The sequence below is a fragment of the Vidua macroura genome, chromosome 2 (assembly GCF_024509145.1).
Source record: "Vidua macroura isolate BioBank_ID:100142 chromosome 2, ASM2450914v1, whole genome shotgun sequence".
NCBI classification, from domain to species: domain Eukaryota; kingdom Metazoa; phylum Chordata; class Aves; order Passeriformes; family Viduidae; genus Vidua; species Vidua macroura.
This window is the reverse complement of record NC_071572.1, coordinates 67156598-67178818: the sequence shown is the minus strand read 5'-3', so window position 1 is coordinate 67178818 and position 22221 is coordinate 67156598. Positions and strand designations below refer to the sequence as shown.

General features: G+C 42.5%; 1 protein-coding gene across 1 annotated transcript; it reads right to left on the bottom strand.

The window, feature by feature from the left end:
• Positions 1 to 8658: 8658 nt before the first annotated feature.
• TBX19 (T-box transcription factor 19) lies at positions 8659 to 21717 on the bottom strand. Its single transcript, XM_053971003.1, has 8 exons — positions 21506 to 21717; positions 15642 to 15906; positions 13631 to 13765; positions 12788 to 12849; positions 11706 to 11767; positions 10874 to 11062; positions 9737 to 9869; positions 8659 to 8893 (listed from the first exon to the last, which is right to left on the bottom strand). The coding sequence occupies exons 1-8, from the start codon at positions 21700 to 21702 to the stop codon at positions 8659 to 8661; spliced, it is 1278 nt and encodes a 425-aa protein (XP_053826978.1). The 5' UTR covers positions 21703 to 21717.
• Between the last annotated feature and the right edge of the window lie 504 nt (positions 21718 to 22221).

The following is a 22221-nucleotide window of genomic DNA, read 5'->3' as shown; positions in this document are numbered from 1 at the left end:
TCCAACACATCTTGATTAGTTCATAAAATGAATAATGTTTTCCTTTCAATGGCAGGGGAATAGAGCATACTCCTGGAGCTCCCTGACCTTTCTACATTCCTATGTTGATCATCTATTTATAGCAGCCTTTCTGACAGAAATTTTGAACGCATTTAAAGGCTCCAGAAACTAGATTTCTTGCTATAAGCAATATAAAAAAACAAAACAAAAATACAGACAAACAAAAAAACTGCTCAAGGTGACTCAAACCAAAGAGTTGAATAAAACATTTTATCACAAGCTGACAGAATAAATAAAAAAGCAATGTATCCCTTTTGGACACTAGACTTTTCAGGGCAAAATTAGTCCAATTGACCAGCATATGTTACACAAATGCATTCTTTTGCCTGGGTATTTACTTGGGTAGAGAGGAACTTCTATAGGAAGAGACAGCAAGGACCTGAGGACATTGAAACACATCAGATAGAGAACATGTCCAGTTTCCTGTCTGCCAGCTACTGTTAGGGGAAGGGTTACACACACAGATTATCCATAGGCACACATGCACACAGCTATCCTAGGGCTAAAATTGACTGATCTGGAGACTTTAGAGATTCAAAGGAAAGTGCTCAGCTGGTGAAACCCTTTCCATTGCAGAGTGGAATTTCATAGTAACTGAAAATCCTGCCTCAGAACAACTCGGTTCCCTGATCCTCACACCACAGTCAGCTCAGCCCTTTTGCCAAGTTACACAGCCACCTCAAAAGGAGCAAGGCTTGACACTCACACCTACCCTCAGTTAAACTGCCACACTTCTGCTCTGACAATGCCTTAGTCCTCTGGGCAAGAGGCAGAATCTGCACCTTCTGCATTTCATACTGCCCTTGGCGACAGCTAATGAACAGAAGAGAGCATAAGACATGCAGAGATACAACATCCACAGAGCAAAGTCATAACTGTCTGCAACAGCATATATAAACAAAAGAAAGGCAGACTTTTTTCAAAAGCTTTTTGATTTGGATTTTTTTGTGTTGGTTTATTTTTTATGGTGGTTTGTTTTGATTTGTGGGGTTTTTTTGGGTTTTTCTGAACCAAGGATTAGCTGTACAAAAAATAGCTTTATTTAATAATTTTTAACTGACCTTGCGGGAAGAAGAAATTTTATGCATAAATATTTGCAGATGTGTATATACACTTGAGTCTTTCTTTCAAGTTAGCTCACCTATAATTTCTAAAGCAGTTTTTCCAAAAAGAGTTAAAATCCATGGATTTTTTTCCTTTCTAATTAGAGTGTGTAGTTACTTGAAAAAATAACAAACTCTTCAGAAGTACAATCCCACTTTATTCTCACCAGATTGTACAGTTCTGGCAGAACTAACATTTGTTTATGTCTTTCCTGCCCTGAAAGAATAATCAGGAAGACTCCATATTCCAAATTGACAGAGTATAAGACAAATCTAGAAAGAAATTATGTCAAAGATCTCCATTGCAGGATTTCAGTATGCTCAAAGTGAGTTTCTCTTGTTTAATTTTTTAAGCCATAACAATTCTGAATTCCAAAGTGAAAGTCAGTTTAAGCTGCAATAGTGCCATTCAGCCCCACTTGTGAACATTTTAAGCAAATTCCACCTCTCCAAAACAATTAAATTATATCCATGAAAATAGACCTTTCCCAAAAAGATTTTTTTTCATTTGACAAAACCAGCACTTCATTGTAATAGCAGCAACACATACTGGCCATAAAAAGTCTTTACCTCTTTGCATACACACCCAATTTGCCATATTATCAATAAATGCAAATTTAAGACACTCCAGTTATTTATCATTACATTTGTGGCTAAAAGTCCTACTGTTTTTCCCAAAACATTGAGAAAACAAAGAGAAATACAGGGAGAGACTGTTCATTTTCAGAAGGGTTCAGAGCCTGAATAACAACTCAGACAAATAGAGGCAACACAGATGTTAAACAGGTTTATACCTCTTTTTCCTCTGCTCCCCCTAGAGACCTGGCTCTGGGAGCACCAACACTCTACAGGTGCCACCATGTAAGTGAGGAACAACTTCTTTACCAAGCAAAGTATAGATTTGAACAGTAAAACAGCACTTTCCTACAATGGCCCTCCCTTGGGCCTTCTAGCAGCATCTACAACAGAAGCCAACACCCCATGACCAGGGACATTTTAAGTATGTCACCCTTCTGCAGGTTCAAGTGCCATACCTATTATACAGACAAAGCCACACGTTTTTGAAACTGGTCAGGACACACTCAAGACTGCCCTGCTGAACTCCTCCTTCACCAGCAGGGACTACATAAAAGTGAGACAGAAATTAAACTTCTACAAACCTGCCAGAGGCAGCAGAAGCAGAGGATGGGGAGGCAAGGGCTGCCCCAGGGCAGGCAGGGCTCTCAGCAGCAGGGCACAAATCTATCACAGCTGAGCCCAGCAGACAGGGCAGGACTGGGGTGGAAAACACATCCTACCAACAGCCCGGCAAGCATCAGGTCCAGGGAAGTCAAACACCAACTCAAGGGTCAGAGCACATGCTCCCTAAAACAGCCCAGGTAGGAACTAACACCCTTGGGCTGAGCCTAAATAAGGCTCCAGGAGTGTGGATGGAGGCTCCAGATGAGGCTGGTCACAACTAAGACTTATTAGTGAAGCCAGGGATCTGACAAAAGCAAAGGTTACAGTACAGTTTTGTATTTTAAATTAGGCACTTTGTAAATGTCTCATCACCAAAAGTTATGGCTCTGTATTTTACCACGTCTGATCTGAAAAGCAATCTAATAGTAAAATCCAGTAAGTACAGGGTACAGCAGCCAGCAAGTACACTGTGGAATTGACTCTTCACTCCTTTTCTAGGAGTGATGTGCCAGCTACAGCCACAGAGATCACAATGACATGGGGACACAAACTCCAGACCTGACCAGTAAAGCAGCATTTTAGCAACAGATTTTCTGCAACAGCACCTCCATCCTCACAGTGTTTAGTACTCCTGGTGGTGGCACCCAGTGCAACACACAAAACCCACATTCTGTCCTGGTCCAGGGCTGCATCTGACCTCTGTATGAGACTCATCACAAAAGTAAAGGTGAGGTGAATTACACGGAAACTTCCCTGATTTTTCCCAGAGCAACCTAGAACAACAGAAGACAGCTTTACCTTGATTTCACTGCAAATGTACAGCCTGGCAAACAGATTTCAAAAACATTTTTAGGGACATTATTCCCCAAAGCAGATTACTTGGGCACATTGCTTCCTTCTTGGGGTCAAGTTATGTTTTGGGAGCAGCAATGATGTCCTGTTCAGAGCACAACTTACAGGCTTTTGAATATTAACACCACAGTGCTACTGCTTCTGTCTCTGCTGGTGACACACATACAAACACTCCAGGATATGGAATTTTTAATGTAAGACCACACCAGAAGGCCCCAGCAAGACAAGACCTCATTTTGTCAGTTCTGTATGTAAGGGCAGTAAGGGGAACTCCTGCCTCAGAGGTCTTTGGTTACAGAGGCTGAGAGGAAGGCAAAGTGCCTAGTTTTCAGATAACAAATTGAGATGTTTGATGCAACACTGCCCCTGAGACAATAAAGAGATGCTCAGGCACCTGATCTATAAGGCTTAAGTAATTTATACAGAGTCCTACAGAAAGCCTATGAAAACTATAGGTGTTCAGTCCATACAACTCACATCCTCCCCTAGTGCCATTAATTCTTCATTTAAAAGATGAGCTATCCTTGAACTCACCATAAATATCACTCATAATTTATGTTTTGACAACTTCTCAAAATGAGACACTTTCAAACCACATAGCAAGCATTAGCATCTCTGTGGTAAGGACTATTATTTATTGTTGCTGTAGACCTACCAGACTACAACACACAACAGCTACAACCATTAGGTAGTGTATTTGTACCAGTAAGTTACATTTAGAAGGTTTCTTTTTAACTTGTATAACCAGTATACATAGCTGAAATGTAAAAATGGTTAAATACTAGCAGTTGTTACCAGGCTTATTTTAAGAACAAACAGAAACACAGAGCCCAAACGAGCTGTGCAGAGGATCTGCCCAAGGATGAGAACCCAGAACCAACTTCAGGACAAAGCTACACCCGAGTGCTGAACCAAGCACCCAGTGTGGACAAACAGCAGCAGCTAAACTTAAACTGACAGGGCTATGGGTGTCTGTCTTGATGGGCACCCAGGGCTGGCTCACAGGAAACATCTGGACTCATACTGGAGGATTCAGGCAGGGGTTGTTTACCTGCTCTCTGGTTTTCTGCCTATCAGGGAGCATAGGGATGCTCCCTTAAGACACCACAGTCAAGGAAGGGAACACCTGAAGCCACATGTTAAGCCCTTCTCTTGGCGTGAGTGAGGTGCTGCTGTAGCAGCCCATCTCCCAAAGAGACACAGTGAAGCACAGGAGAAAGAAGGGACTTTCTGGGATGAGGACACATGGGCTGCTGAGCACACCCCTCACACTGCCCAGAGAGTGGCAGGCACCAGCCTTCCGTTCGTGCTCACAAACGGAACGTCCGGGGAGCTGGGGGCTCTGAGAGAAAAGCTGCTCCACACTTCCTTGGGCATAGCCAGAGGCACTCCCTTGCCTTACTGAGACACCCGTGTCCCAGAGCCAGGAAAAAAACCCACAAGGGAACAGCCTGAGACAAAAGGCACCTGCCTCAGGCCAGCAGGAAGGCTGAGGAAAAGTCCCAATCCAGGGGCTGCTGCAGCCCCCAGAAAGGATTTAAAGGCAGGCTCCCATGACAGAGACACCGAGGCCCAGTGGCAGCTGCAGACCACAGGGCAACCAGATTGTCCAGATATCTCAGGTTTTTTACCTTGTAGCTCTTCTCCTTTCATTAACCACTTCCCTCCGCTGTCGCAGTCGAGACAGCCACAAGCCACAGAGCATCACCACAATATATCAGAAAGCTTTAAGCATCCCCATGCAGAATAACACCATACCCCATCAGAAGGCTTCAAGCATCAGTCCTTCCTGTTCTTTAGCCCAACCTTTTATACTACTCATGTTCATGCACTGCACCTGTGTGCTCTCTGTTCCTGTTGGGGATTGGTCAGTGCACCTGGGCCCTCCATGGCTCATTACCTTCAATGTTGCTCACCTGCTTCTCACAGCTGTAGCCCACTGGGGATGACGCTCGGCTGCAGCCCCACTCCCAATGACCACAAACTGTGCACCTACACTCCACTTCTTTCTTAATGCGCTTAAATGAGGTGTCACAAAAACCACCCTGCAACTTCACATTTAGTAGGTGAGAACAGTGCTAAAGCCCTGCAGAAACTGAAAATAAAGGATTCCTTCCTCTAATAACATGGAGATTTGCATGGAGCTGTGTTCCCAAGCCCTGGCCCTTTGGCTGTCCTGGGGAGAGGCCGGAGGGGTACCAGCCATGTACCCAGCATTGCTTCTGGCAGGACAAAAACCTACTGTGTAGGCTTCGTGATCAAATCAGGTTAAAAACTACAACTATTATTAATACCAGGTAGCATATCTCCCCTGGAGACCTCTAAAGAGCTATTCTAGTCTTTTAGTATATTTCTTTTCCACAAAGTGATTTTATCAAAACATATATAAAAACTGCAGAGAGGGCTCTTTTCTCTCTTTTCATGCTGCCATTTCAGTTACTGCTTCCAACAACCAGGAAAATATTCATTCAGAAATTATCCTTGTATGGGTTTTAATGCCAAGCAGAAATCTGCTGAGAAACAAGTGCACTATCGGTGCAGAATCAAATCCACAGTAATGGTTTATTAGGAGGGGAACAGTTTTATGCACAGTTTAAGGGAATCTGCCTCCCATAGGACAACACTGCAGCCAGCATCCCAGCCTGTTACTTCACTGTAGGGATGTCCATTGTGCTGGGAAAGGAGAGCTGTGAAGATAGAACAGCAGTTTTTCTTGTGAACAGTTAGCAAAAGTTTTCTCCACTGCTTCTGCTGCTCAGAAGTAATCTGTCCAAACCAGATAGCAGTTCCCAAATCATTTACCAGAGTTGCAAAATTATAGATCAGACTCAGAGATCTCAAGTTGGAAGGAACCCATAAGGATCAAGTCCTACTCCCTGTTCCTTGCAGGACTCCCCATCACAAAACCCAAGATCAGCATACTCCCTGCTATCCTCAAGCCCAAGGATTTGGGGTACAAATACCAGCTTGTACTGAGATGGGGGCACGGATAGTAAGCAAACCAAGGGTATTTTATCTTTTTGTGCCATTTCACAGGGTCGTGCTAAATCAGATTTTCTGTAATGACAAAGACTTAGCTCAGTTTTTGAGATCTCAAAACTTTTTGCCTCCCGTGACAGGAGTCATGCCTGCTTTTACAGTGAAAAGGAAGAAAAATTACTTTGCCTCTTCATTTTGATAATTTTTTAATTCTTTCAATCCTATGGGACTGTCAGGAAAGCTAATTAGATGTTCCCCTAAATTGTTTGTTTGTGAAATGAAAATACAGTTTGAGTAACACCTTATAATTACTCATGTATTACTGTAATGCAGTATATGGGATAAGAAATTATCCAAATCATTAACTATGAAAGAAACATTGCAAGAAAGTCCTGGAACACAGAGAAGTCACCACTTGCCTGCTTTTTAGCATCTTTATGTAGATTCTATGTGTGGTATGTCTGTGGGGAGCTGAACAGCCAGAAGAGGGTAGCATAAGTTAGTTAATAAACCTCATCTGTAAAGCGGAGTTATTTTTGAGAGAAACACCTACTTACATTTATTGCCGCAAGGTAGAGAAACATAACATTGAAAAACTCATCACCAAGCTTTTGTCAGGATGTGGGAAGGCAGATTTGCAGTCAGAACTGACAAGGATTAGACTGATAGCAGGATGCAGAGCTTTTTGCACTCTATTAACTCTTGTTTGACCAATGCTGCTTATATTTTATATATTATTTTTATATTAATAAAAATGCACACCCAAAGCAACTTCATTACTTTGATCTTAGGGGATTGCAATACAAGTCAGCAAAACTAACAGTGATACTGAGGACATTCTGGCACATGATCTTGCCTGCAGCAGATCTGAAAAGCCAGATGGGGAAGGCAGTAAAATGTCTAACACTGAGAGCAACTTAAAGGGGTGGTTCCAGGCCAGGTAACAGAATATCAAACAGAAACTTGCTGAGTTCACCAGGCAGATGTGTATCAAAAGGCTCCTCTTGCTGCTGCCTCTAGTGTCTACCCAAAACAGAATGTTGCTCACAGAGTCTGTATGCAGTAAATGAGTATTAACAAAGAGAATATTGCTGTATCTAGCAGAAGCAGAGACATCAGCTCACAGGAGATTTAGAGAATCCTCTTCTATGCTGGAGATGGTCCCCTACCAATGCACATGACTAAACAGACCAGAATTGCTGCTGGGCATTTCATTATACAGGAACATATCTACATGAGTTAGCTTGCAGATTTCTTTAGTTTTTCTTTATAGAAACCAAACAGCAAAACTCTTCTCTAAGAATTTGATAGGGCTTGCCTCAGGACATACATGAAAGGATAGAAGACTGGGGGATGACTGTTATTATTTGCATCACAATAGTGGTTAGAAATCCCAGACAGGATCAGGGCTCCACCGGGCTGAATGTTGTATACTGACGCAGGATGGAAAAAGCAGTAGCCTGAAAAAGGAAGCTGAAGCAGACAAAGTGAGAAGGGTAGCTGGTATGAAGACATGAAATACCGTGCCCAGGAGCTTACACCCAGTCACTGGACAAGAAATAGAAAACTCCTGTTCTGTCAACTGACTTCTGGCAGAGCTGCTTTGAATAGCTCATAGGTTGTTAGATGAGAAAGACTGTGTGTGTGTTTACAACTTGGAAAGGCACTGAGGAGATAATACACCATGTATTCATAGTTTATTTGTACTGTATAGCTGAAGCAAAGTGGAAATTCAGGCTGAATATTTTTTCTATAATTGTTTTCCCTCCACCCTTTCAAAAATAGCAGATATTGGAAACACTTGAGCTTTGCATTTCCAAGACTGTAACATCAGACTCTAAATGCTAAACTAGCTGCCCTTCATGCTAAACTGCTGCTACAATGCGGCCACTTTTGCAGTTTGAGTGTGCCCACTGTCCCCACGGCACACACACAGCAAACAGCAGCTGGAGAAGGGAAGGGGACAGAGAATGCTGTATGCAGGTAGCATGAGAATGTCAATAATTTCATCCCCTGAGGGGTTTCGTTTCAGGTATTGTGAAAACCTCTATGTAAGAGATTCAGAAAGCCTTTAAAGCAGTGCTGTCCCTTCAAATCACTAGTTGCACACTTAGAATTTTCCCCTGACTTGGCTGTTAGTTACAGAAGGAACTTCTAAAATGACATGCTGGTATCCATCTGCCATGTCTGCTTCACTCAGTCCCATGTCTCTGACCATTTTTAATGTGATATAGAAGCAAAGCTAACTAAAAAGATTCTTTCTAGACATGATCCTGAATGATGCATAAAAGTTGCAGTAACAAGCTGGTTCCTATAATATTTCCTGCCTTTGGATTTTGGCTTAGCTGGCACACAAAAGGTACATTATGGGAAGTGATGAAGTCCTTTTCCTGCATGCATCTCTGCACTGCACTCCTCGGGGATCCTTTGCCATTTGTGTCAGTCTTGGTTGGCTAAGCTTCCCTCGGGAGCTGCCTGTCCATTAAAAGGAGTGTGAGGATGTCCACGCAGAGTCAGACAGTCTGGTGAGAGTGCCTTCCCCTTGTCCTTCCATGCTGCCAGACACCATTCCCTGCAGAGGGATTTGCACTGATGATGCAGCAGGTAAGGGGACATTACCCCTTAAAAAAACACTTGGAGAGCTGCTGTTCACCTCATTTCCTGGGTTGGCAACATTTACTGCACTGTTGCTCACTGTCCACAGGCAAGGATAGTGGCTGGAAAAAAAAAGCAGCACAGATTGAATGACTTATTTCAAAGCATTTAGCCCACATAAGACTTGCCACATTAAAGTCAATTTCATTATCTGTTCAAAGGCAGCTATTCAAATCAGGTTACCAAACTAGATCATCCTTGAAGGTCTTAAATGAAAAATCACCAGTAACCATAACACCTGGTGACCTTGGAGGGAGGCATGGAGAGAAATGTGCAAGTATATGTGAGATTTCAAAATGTAAGGATCTTTTTATGTGCCTTTATGACTTCTTCCCATCTTAGGAGCTGAGTCAGAAGAGTTTCTAGAGAGGGAGGTCACAAAGTCTCAGGATACTGCCTAGCTACTAGGGTATAAACATTGACAAGAAAACCTACTCAATTAAATAACAGTGCATTTGAAATTGCAGCTGGTTTTCCTGACACCTAAGTTAGAGAGGAAATTATTGCATTCATTTCAGGAAAAGAAGGGAAAATATTTGATAATTAATTGAGTCTCTAGATCTAAATTCCATTTACCCCTAGAATAGGTTTCTCATTTCATGAAGGATAACAGTGAGAAATATAGGAAGAAAAATAATTTTGTTTTTAAATGCTCACAGATTGTAGAGACCAGAATTCTTTGTGGGTGTTCCAAGATCCTGGTTTTCAGCAGTGCTGGGGAAAAATGAAACTCCCATAGATTTAAGAGCAGAAGATAATTGGCTTTTCAGAAAGATTTGCCCAGCAGTCTTAGGACACATTTCAAATCCTGGACACTGATTAAAATTTGGAACAAAGGGCAAATCACCAGGACAGTCCTACAAGCCTCAGTGCTCCTCATACCAGCAGTTTTCCTGTAACCTTACCTGGGTCCAGGGCTGGCACCTCCCTTTGTGTGTGGCACTGAGAGCAAATTAGTGTGTGGAGGGGATGGTAAAGTCCAGCTGTCATGTCCTGAGAATACCTGAAGATTATTGCTGGAGCTCTCCAATAAGTTAACTTTGGGGAGGAAAAAAAAAAGTAACAAACAAATCCTCAGTGACTATTGCAGACAATGTCTTAAGACAGCAAAACACAGGCAGGCTTAAGGCAGCAATCTGACCATGAGGTGCCCAACCACAAGTAAAAAGGCAAAATTCCCATGTTCATTTAAAGTAGCAAGGTGCCATCGCAATCCCAGGTGTGATACATGAGAAGGTACAGCATGACAGACATAGGATGTGCATTTCTGCAAGTCTGACTAATAGATTTTCATAATTGACATATGTCAGGCAATGTTTTGACACAGATTTCCTTATAATTTGAGCTAAAATACTTAATAAAGTTTTATAAATACTGCCCCATTCCTGGAAATTTTCAAGGCCAGGTTGAATGGAGCTTTAGGCAACCTGCTCTAGTGGTCTGGTGTCCCTACCCATTGCAGAGAGGTTGGAACAGGATGATCTTTAGGATCCCTTTCAAGACAGGCCCTTCCATGATAAATACTTCCATTAAACAGGAATCCTTGCTAAATTATAAATTATAATTAGCAAGCAGATTACTTTATCTCTACTCTTCTTTCCGACCCACTTCTGATCGAAGTAGAATCAATTTTTGGATTTGCACCGAGATTTAGAAAGGGAAAGGGACTCAAAGGATGTTCTGACAATACCAAAACACCTTCACCTCACATCAGCTCCTACCTGAGAGCTGCTTTGACTTGAGAAATCAACTGGGTCATGGCAGGACATTGAAAAAAGACCTGCAATGCTCTTTTTGTATAACTGGAAGCTGTAGTGAAAGCAAGACCATACACTCTGGTTTATCACTAAGAGCGCACCCAGCTCCTGGTACCTCTTGTTCTGCTGCCTCAGTCATGCTGGGTGCATGAAGGGTTCTGTGCAGGCTGTCCCAGAGACTCACCTCGCCCTTTGCTAGCCTGAGCTCAGCCTGGCTCCAGTGCATGCGCTAACCTAGGCAAGGGGCAGGCAGGCAGAGGCAGCAAAGCAGTGCTCCAGGAATACCTGTAGGGGAGTGATTCCTCTGCATGTAGGAGGGTGGGTATGGAGCAGCCCGATGGCCTCGCAGGGCTGAGTATCTCTCGCAGCTGTGGGGAGCCTGTGGAGCGGGCAGAGGCAAAGCTCCACTGTACTGGTAATTAGAGCTTCCCGAGGCACACATTGGGTCTGGGTTGGAAATCAACCAGCCACCCACTTTGAGGGAAAAGAGAGAACAAAATTATTACTATTGCCTTATTAAAGTGCTACAATACAATTAAGAAATAATCATCCCTCTTGCAGAATCAGCTGTGCCTCAGAAATACCAAGCAGATTCTAAGATGCTGGTTTGTGAAACAAATGACAAAAAAATAGCAACCCTCCACCCCCCTCCCAACCCACCAACTCTGAAAACAAGACCTGAAAGTAACCAGAAAATGTCACAAACATTGAAGAACAAATGAAAGAAAAGCTATGAGTAAAGCAAATGCAACTTCTGCTCCCCCTCATTTTTTACCTGTTACCTATGAAAGATAATTTTATAGGCGACAAAATCATTCACAAATACAAAAACAAAGGGGCAAGAAAACCCTAAAAATGTAATATATCATCTTGATTCTAGATTCCTTTTAATATTGAAAAACTGGATTGTATGGAAAACGATCCCTCTGCAGAACTTCTCACATTATTTCTTACTGTGAGGTCTCTTCAATCTTCTTATTTTTTTTAAAGGGTCCCTCTCTATGAACACAATTCAGGACTCAGTAAGTGACCAGCATGAATCAGTTAAGCAAGGCTCAGGTTCCCAGCACCCATCATATCTCACAAAACTTGCAGCTGACATGAATAAAAACCTTACAGTGAGAATATGTCATATGTTGACCTTCAGAGACTGTCTCTGGAACATCTTTAGAATGGTTTCTGAAAGGCAAAATACTTAGTGGTAAGTGTTCTCATTGAAAAATTACAAAAGTTATAACCAGAACTATTCATTAAAATTGGAGAAGTGAGTAAAAAAGGAGGGAAATCCCTCTTCTTTAATCTTGCTAGGCTCCAGTAGACCTTCCCACATTCTGCATCAAGGAAGCTGGAGCTTTTGTTTGATGACATAAACAAAAATGTTCCTAATTTTTTGCCATATTTGGGAGCTGAACATGGAACTCTAAATCTGCCTGTGGGCACCATTCCTGCTTGAGATGTTAGGCAAGCTGAAGGCAGCATCCCCCCTTCCCCAGCTGGAAACCCTGACGCTGAGACACAGCAGCTTCTTAAATGGTGAGAGGAATGAAAGGAAATACAGATTCTCCTACAGGCATATGGGACACTTGACATGTCAGAAGATAAAGCAGGTCCAAACAAAATTAATTAGAAATTATGGGATGGAATGCATCATTTGGATGCCACTGTGCATTAATATAGGTGATGCATGGAAAATTTTGCAAGATAAACTACAAATAATTTCTGATGGAAGCATCTCTGACATCTTACCTTTAATAAATCCATCATAAATTATCACATAGACTTAATAACAGCAGTGCAGTTACATTACAGTTACACTGTAATTTCACTTCAACTATGATTTTTGACACTTGGAGTTAACATTTTTTCTCCCTGACCTATTTCCAGGATTCACTGGAGTGCAAGTACACTGTAGTGGACATATGTGGAGTACAACACTACTGGGAAAGCTCACACCATCTCATTTCAGGCTTTCTGTGCAGACAGATAAGTGCCAGGATCCCCAAGAGCATGTTCACCCACTTCAGCACCTATTGTAATAATTATATAGTCTCCCCAATAATACCATTGGAGTGACTCTGGATTTAAGACAGCAGAAACAAGATTCAGTTATGTAATTTATCTTTCATATGGTGATATCACAGTTTTAACCATATCAGCAGCAAAAAGCTATTGGATCAAAAAAACAAAAGATGAACTCACCTTTCCTTTGCATCCAGGAAGGCTTTGGCAAAGGGATTATACTTGATTTTGAGAGCTGTTATCTTGAGTTTACAGAAAACAAGACATGTTAGTGAAGGTAATTTGAAATAGAAACTTGACAAAACATGCCCCAGAGTAATCTCAGTGGAACTGCCTATGTTAGCCTAAAATATATCCCCACACTTGATGTTTCCCAGGGCTGGGTAGGAGACAGCTTTGCTGTGTACTGATCAGTGCCACAGGCAAAAAAAAACAGCTGGGGCAGCCTGGCATGAGCTTGTCTGGTAAATGGGGTGGAATGGTGGACCCTTTCAAGAGGGTTTAAACACTGAATTCCTATCAAGTACAAATAAAATCTGCAGCAACATTAGCTAAGGGATGTGGCACAGGAGTTAGCAATTCTTACAGTCCAAAGCATCCCTCAAGGGCAGAAGTTTTCCTATGAAGTATTGTGTTGTTCTGCAGTTGTATGTATGATAGGGAACATGGAGAGATAAGGTTAAGATTATGACTATCAGTTATTGCTGGAGAAAGATATTGGGCTTGACTGTAGGGCTGTTTGGCTTTTTTTTTTTCCAGTAAAGGATTGGGATGCCAGGACAGATGAACCAGTCTGGAATAGCTGTGGCAGGATATTAAGCTAAACCTGGCTTAGTACTGGAGCCAGACACTAGATTAGTCAATGTTCTACTGCAGAGAAAAGACAGAGTATTAGCCTGGATGGAGTATTACACTGCCTGGGACTGGTGGGGAAACAAGAAAAAGGCATGCTGGTCTTGCAGTTAATCAGCTTCTAGCAGATGTCATCAGTGGTGACCAGAGCACAGCGTGGCACCCGCCTACCTCTTCGTTCTGGTAGGCAGTCACCGCTATGAACTGCGTCTCAGGGAAGGAGCAGTTCATCACCATCTGGTGGGGGCCTCCTACGCGAACTATGTGCACCTGGGGTTCATATTTGTGCAGGGAGTTCAACATTATCTGCAGGAAACAAAACAGAGAGACAGCCCCCAGTGCCACTCTGGTACCTCACAGCCACCCTCTGGCTCTGTGACAGAGCAGCTTTCACTGCTGAATCTCCCCAGCCAGTGACTCCTGAAGCAGGAGGGCAGGTGCCTTCCTCCCCTGCAATAACCACAGGGCTGAACAGAATGAGACTTCACTGGACTGCATTTAAGGCTTTGGATGCAGCAGCAGCACGGAGTATTTGTGTTAGCAGCTATGGCCCTCAAACCAATGGGCTCCCACTGCATTAGAGGCTGCTGAAACAGCTCAGGGGCATTCCCTGTCCTGCTTCTGCTGTCTGGAAGACTCAGAATCACCATCACAGAAAAGGTGCCAGGAGGGAGCTATGGCAGTCATTCAGTCTCCTCTCTGGGCAAGATGAAGTGCATCTAAACAAGCCTTGGCAGATCTAACCTGGCACTAAAAGCTGTGAATAGCATTGATTCCAGGAAGTCTCTTAGGTCCTTTAATTGGCTCTAGTGCAAGAAAAAGATTCTTTTTTAAAATTTGTACTTTTCAAAATGATGTATACATACATATATATATATATATATATATATACACCTATATAGATATATATACATATAAGAAAGAACACAGCTATTAGCATAGAGCACTGATACTCATCAATTACTTTCCAATACCATCACAGAAGGGGCAGCTGAAGTACAGAGTGGGGACATGGTTTACTTTAACGCTGTGGTCATGATTTCAAAAGAAAGCAAAGGAAGTTTCAGTCATTTGTTATTTAGTAACTTTTGTTTGGGCTCTGTTTCTCATTTAGCTTTTCCTCTCCTGCTTTCTACTATTTTCTTCTCCTTCATATATATACAGAGTGTTCCCCTGTTTTTTATCCCAGGCACTCTTTGACCCTCCAAGTTTCCTGTAGCTTTTTTCCCCCCAGTGCATATTTTTCTGAGGCTTTTGACTTTTCTGAGATCCTGGACACACGACAAGCATTTGCAAATTCATATCCTGTTCTATGCTCTACAATAATTCTTGTATGCTGGTTCCATATATGACTAAGGGAAAGTCAGATCATCTTCCTGTTCTCCAATCTGTAAAACCTGAGATAATTTATTACCTCATTAGAGCACTAAGCTTACAGAGGGACCTCAGAAACCTAATGGAAATAACAGACTGAGAACATATAACATTTACATGAAAGAAATTGATTCTGGGCTGACAAGTATCATCCACTGCAGGAGTTTTGTACCGAACAAACAAGCGAACAAAAGGTCTTGTGCAACATTTTGCCTTTAGATGCATCATCAAAAATAAAATATGAAACAAAACTAATTTTCCTGTTTGCATTTTTAAGCGGTTCAAAGGGAAAGTCACTTATTTCTGGTAAATGTGGTTTCTTTCCAAAGGCCAAAGCTGATTCAATAGAATATTGATAATTATCATGATGCAGAAGCAGACATAGTAATTATTTCATTTAGGAGCAGCCTTTTATTCTGCCATCTGACTCCTGCCAACATTCCACTTACACCAAACAACATTGGGGAGCACAACAAAAACCTAATACCTGTGGCCATTTTTCCCCCTTTCTCTGAAGTCCTATGTAAAAATCCCCAGCACACAAGACCAACTCTGAAAAGACCTCTGACGATTAAGTAAACCACAGCACTCTGTCTCTCTTAACATCAAGAAGTCCATTAAAATCTGAAAGTGCCAATTAAGGCCTGTTTATCCCTGTTTACATTTGGCCTCCAGAGAATAATTGGCATCTGTGGGTGAAGAGGCCTGTAAGGGCTTCTATAATTACATAAATGCACCCTTGATATTTCTTGATTGGTAGGTGCTTGCAATTGAAGCCAAGAGGTGATGTGGAAACATCAGGCCATACCTGCCCACTCCCATTGAGCTTGTTGGTAAGTTTGACTTTGCTGAAGGAAATGGCAGCTTTCATCCAATGGGCCCCAAAGTTGGGAGAGTCTGGGTGGATGTAGACACAGCTGTGGTTCGGTGGCTCTGGTTTCCCAGCTGGCACCCATTCTCCATTAACGTACTTCCAGCGGTGGCCATCAGTCGGAGCAAAGTCCAACAGGAAGGAGTACATGGCATTTGGATCCAAGCCTGACACGCTGATCTTCAAAACAGGGAACATCCGCCTGGCCAGGGAAACAAAAAAGGGGGACACCACTGGAAACTGCTCTTGAAAGACTCTCCTCGGTATGTTTGTTTCCAGATGCTCACTGACTAACTCAGTATAAAAAAACATCCTCCCTTCCTTCAATTCACCCTTGCCATCAGACCTTACACTTGGCAGTTTCTCCAGTAATTTGGTCCCATACTTCCATATTCCCTGACCTCAGCAGCTTGACCATGTTCTTTTGCTTTTGATTCCATCTTACATGCAAGCTCTAAACTTTTACCCAGCCTTCCATTATCTTGTGTGTTTAAAACTGGATTCCTGACTTTGTTTAGTTTTGGGAAAATGCTCCTTCTGTGCCCAAAGGTCCAGTGCTACCTTTTCTCAATCCCCTTTTATTATTATTTATTTATTTTGTAAAGGATATTTGCAGGAGCTCACAGCTTGACTTTCAGTGGTTTTCTATCTGTCCCAGTGCTTGTGATCGATGCCACACAGCTCTGAATTGGCACACCTCAGTGCCTGAAAGTCTGCAGCTGTAGAGCTAGTAGGGCTCCAAGACTTTCAGGAACTGGGAATAACTGTGTGGACATCAGAACAGAGGTATCTCCCAGAAAAGGTATCCTAGTCATTAAGCTTCTTAGCTTGTCAAGGAATACATGTAATTGCTGTTACGTATCGCCTCCTACATTCCTCTTCCATGAGTAACCAGCCTCCCTGCCCCAGACATCTCCATACTGACCTCTCCTGGCAACTGCCATTTCTCCACATCACATTTTTATGGACCATAAATTCCAATGAAAGCCAATGCATCTCTGAGCTCCTTTTCTCTATGGGTACAGAGAGTACACCGAGCAACCAGAGGACTAACCTGAGGTCCGTAGCTATGGGGCTAAGGTAAGGTAGCTCTTGAGGCTTGGGTAGCCATACAAGACATCCAAAATACATAAGAGAGCTGAAACTCCAGGCTGTCTCAAAGGACACTGAAAGTCTCTGCCCCTGCAATCATACTCTGTAGTGACACCCAAATGCAAATTGCTAACAATCATGACATCCCACTCACCTTTCTGGATACCTTGATATAGTTTTTGCTGCATACATTCAGCACCTTCTGCTGACAGGAAAAGACAGAATTTGAGAAATTTGAGATTTTTCATCTAATATTAATACTTGCTGATACAGGGTCAGTGCAGTATTGAAGAAGATATCATAGAATGGTTTGGGTTGGAAGGGACCTTAAAGATCATCCTGTCCCAATCCCTGGATTGCTGTCCCCAACACCTTCCACTGGACCAGGTTGCTCCGAGCCTCACTCACTCTGTCCTTGAACCACCTCCAGGGATGAAGCATCCACAGCTTCTTGGGGCAGCCTTTTCCAGTTCCTCACCACTCCTTGTATCACTCTATGTCCTTATAAAAAGTCCCTCTCCAGCTCTCTTGCAGCCCCCTTTAGGTACTGGGATGCAGCTATAATGTCTCTCTCCTCTCCAGGCTGAACAACCTCAGCTACCTAAGCTTTTCCTCATAGGAGAGGTTCTCTCCTCCAGACTTGCTCCAACAGGTCGATGTCCTTCCTGTACTGGAGGCTCCAGAGCTGGATGCAGCACTCCAGCTGGGGTCTCACAGAGTGGAGCAGAGGGTGAGAATCCCCTCCCTCACCCTGCTGGCTGTGCTGCTTTAGATGCAGCCCAGGATGTGTTTGGCTTTCTGGGCTCTCAGTGCACATTGCTGGGTCGTGTTGTGCTTCTTGTCCACCAACACTCCTGAGTCCTTGTCCTCAGGACTGCTCTGAACCAATTCTCCACCCAGCCTGCATTTTAACACAAAACCACAAAGTTCACTTTATGAAGTTTGCACAAGGCCCCACTCTCAAGCCTGTCCAGATCCGTCTGGATGACATCCCTTCCTTCCACATGTCAATCAGAGCACACAGCTGGGGGTTGCTGGCAAGCTTGCTGAGGGTATGCCCCTGTCACCAACAAAGGTAATGAAAAGCTTTAGTCCCAGTACTGACCCCTGAGGAACAGCACTCCTCACTGGTCTCGAAGGTACTATGAACCATGACTTTTCTAATTAAGTAGAAGCTTAGTCAAGGATTTACACACTACACGTGTCTTTCTGGTCAGGATGCACCAGCTACCAAACTGGGATGTGATAAAAAGTATGGAAGCATTGCTCCTTTCAACACTTAGATCTCCCCCAGTCAAGGTTCAAAGGAACAAATTTAGATACATAGCTGAAATTGAATTAGAGGAGAAAATTAATCTACATGAAAATTTAATTTCACTAGATTGCACAGAGCTGTTTGTGTTACACACAGATTGTTAATTCCTCTGCCCACAATGCAGGCAGGCTGCTCTGCCTTTTTATTTGAGAGGCTCAAGTTTATCCCCAAAGGACCTATAGACCAATCCAGAAAAGAATACTGTCACCATCCATTTTAACCTCCTGTAGCATTAAGATTATAGCACTTCCCTGTGTTAACCAGCTTCACTCCCAGTAATTCCCTGCCTCGCTTGGACCAGCATGTTTTGACTGTACAGACTCTAACAATGGAAAACTTACCACCTAAAAAACATGTTCTCCTGATTAAGTGGCTTTACTGTTAAAATCTGTCTTTTAGCATGGCAAATTGTGATTTCTCCAAATTTGTTTCAGTCAGAATGTTTGTTTCAATGATCAGGTAGGTGTATACGTGACCTCCATCGCTGCAATAGCCGAGCACTTCAGCCTCTTCATTTTATTTAGAGCAAATCTGCTGCAATTACTCCACAGTACAGACCTTGAGTGAGAAGATGTTCAATATCAAACTTGAATGTGCAGTAACCAGTAAAGTTGCTTTAGCATTCGAGCCTGGAAAGGGCTTCTTTTCCCCCACTCATGGCTGCCTGCACTGATCCCTTATGGATTCTCCCCATACACAGAGGGGAACAGTGGCACCTTCCTGTCTCCAGGCAATAACAGGGATTGCAAAGTGTCAGGATACTGCCTAGCTAGCTAGTATGGTATAAACACTGAGAGGGGAAACCTACTCAGATAACACTGCATTTGATATTGAAGTATCAATTGAATACAATAGGTCTGAGTAAAATAGGAGACGGTTTCCCACTGTATCAGCTGCACCCATTGGGATGTATTTTGTGATATAGCACATGTTTCAATTTTCATGATGTCTATCCTGTTCAGAATATACCTGTTTCCCCTAGGCATATTGCTAGGGCAGATGATTATTATAATGAAGTATGATACAGCCACGGAGACATATCTGTATATTAACACTGAAGTTGGTTCAACTAACTGTGACATTTTGGGACCCTCAGTACCAGTTAGAAATGACTCAGAGCAGATAGAATTGTGCATGCTAGAATTTGACACTTGAGGATAACTAATCAATTAGACTTTCATTCTCTGGGACACTCCTGTATTGGGTTTCTGTTTAATTTCTGAGCTTTGCTGACAAAGTGTCTGTCCACACCAACTGCTTTAGTTTTCACACAAAAAAGTTCAGGCTGGCTCTTCTCTTTCATTGTAGAACACAGTTTTCAAAAGTATTCATCTACCCTTCAGCAAGAATGGTTTAGTTGTACTCATTTAGCAGCAGCAGAATAAGATCAATATTTTTTCTACCAAGAATCTCTCTGGAGACAATCACTGAAGAATTCTGAACCTGAGAAAAACTCAGCACTCACAGGAAATTGTCTCAAGTTTGTCTCCTTTTGAATAGCATGGTTCAGAGTTCTTTGCTGCAGGCCACAGTTTGTGTTTTCTTTGTTTTAGCGTGATGCTGTGTTTTCTGATGAAAAATACTTTCAGAAATGCAGAGATTATTTTTCATAGTCTCTGCTACAGTAACTATGTTAAAAGGATAAATGCAAATGGCAATGTGACATACTTTTGTAATTTTTAATCTTGCTGTAGTTTGATCATAAAGAATTCTATTCTTGCTCTCACTGACATTTCTAGAGATGCCACTGGCTATAGGAAAAGTAGAATCAGGCTGATAAGGAGTGTAGAAGTTAAAATAAAAACATCAGGCAGCTTACACAATGAAATAAAAAGTACCCAGGCATATTCAGATAACAAAATATTCCCTTATCACCATTATAAAAAGATTTTATCTACACACTCACCCTGACATTTCAGAAGGAACTAGTATCACCGTGAAGTCATGATTTTCATTAGCTGAGAGGGAAGAAACTGAAAAAACCCTGTTGGCAGGTGTGATTCTTTGTACCAATTTAATTAGTCAGAGACAAACCCATCTTACCTCATTTTTAGTCACTTACACTGCTAAGGAGACAGTTTAAGCTACTGTACACCACGTGAAAGTCCACTTAGAAGTTATCTGTAGCCTAACAGCAGTTTTCAAAGCAATTTAAATGAAGCAAAAGCAGCTTCACGATATAAAAAGAATCTCAGCAGCAGATTTATATCAGTATAGGTTATTAGGAGGAATCAGAATGGCAACAGTGCTCTTACACCAAGAGCTGGTACTTTGGGAAGGTAACTTCTCTCTGCAGAATCACCTTGCTGAGCCAATAGACTAGATTTTTCATTTTTACTTCTTTCACCTATGTCCCTAATGAAGTTATAGTCAACAGTAATTTCAGCCACAAATTCTGCTAAATCAAAGTCTGCAAAATTACTGAAAGTCACACCGCATGAGTAAATCTTTCTCTGCACCTCTTAATTCCTCTCTTCTCTGTGGATGTCCTGAGAGGTCTTGTAAAACATGTGCATGTTGAGGGAACAGCTGGGGTGGGTGGCAGGAAAAGGCTGGCAAGGATAAATTAAACAAAAACTTTAGTACCACTGTGCAAATCTTATTCTGGTAGCTGCTTGTCTGTTATGGGCTCAACTCTGCTGTCAGCCCAGTTCAGAGCAGAACCTTTGTGAAGAGCCTTCTTCAAGCTAGTGCCTGATTCAGAATTAGCATCCTTCTCACCAGATTTTTCACTTTTTTCCTGTGCCTTTCTGTGTTCCCCAAATAGTAACACATGTGATCCATTTATACCACAATGTTTTGTCCTTCTAAAACACTGTATATTAAGCAATATTCCACACTTGTTTCTAAGGGCACCAGCAACAACTGTGGGACCATGCAATTCAGACTGCACATACAGACAGAGCATGTAGGGCAGTTTTATTGCACCCACTCTGGTACAGACTGCTCATACAAGCTGTTAATACCCGAGGCCAGAGGGATGGGAACTGCAGCTGGGGCTAACAACACCGATCTGCTTCTGTGCAGTAATTTGAAGCCTACAGATGAGGACTTGCTAATATAGACTGGTGATTACTAGCAATAAGAAATCTTTACAAAGGTTTTGAGAGGTATTCCCTTGCAAAAGTTTCCTTTTTGTGCAATCACAAGTTAGTCTATATATTTTTCCAGCATGCTTCATAGGAGGAATGGTTTGGCAGTGACGAAAAAGAAGCAAGGTCACCCCATCTTGTTTATACACTGGTTTTAGCAGACTGCGAGGCTGCAGTCCCCTATAAACTCAGGTGTGCTCATTGCAGTTCTCTCGAGTCTGCACACACAGTTTATTATTGTAGAGCTTAACCCCCCTGGCTGTCACCTCCACTGAGCCTGCAGTGCTGAGCAGATCACTCACCTGCCATTCTTGGTCACGATCATCTCATTAGTGACTTCCCTGAATCTCTGCCAGAGCGTTGCATCCTCCAAGACAACCTGGAGCTGTTTCTCCGTGGGGTCACCTTTGTCTCTCCCAGCCCGGAGTTCACTCTCCACTACGCTGAGGAGCCTGGAGACGGTGCAGTCACTGGGCTTTTTGCAGCCCAGGTCTGCCATGACGGCTTTACTGCCAGAAACTTCAGGTAGCTGCTGAAAAGACAAAAATAATAAGCTAAATAAAAAAAGAAGTCAGTTCATTGGGCACTGTCTGACAAACATGCTCTCCTCACTCTTTCGCCACTGCCTAGTTCTTTCCCCTGGAAGTCCCAATGGGCAGTGACACCAGTGTGTGGAGGTTTATGCACACGCTCCGCACAAAAAGAGGACTATCTCCTAATTACCTGTTAGACAGTCAGGTGGGTGGCTGGCTGATGACTCAATTGGCTGCCTTGAAAGAAGAGTCCTCCATCCAAATTAGCATGCTTTTATCTTTTTTCAACCTGAAGTGGGTCTAATTGTTCTGCTTGAGAACCAGGTTTCCATTAATGAAAATTGTTTCATTTCCAGCCTGAAACAATGCATGGAAATTGCATTCACACTGGTGCGGACTCTAACTGAAGGAACTGGTAAGAGTCAAGATAGTTACACAGAGAAGGTTGTCTTAAAATATTTTCACCATGAATGTTGCATAAATGC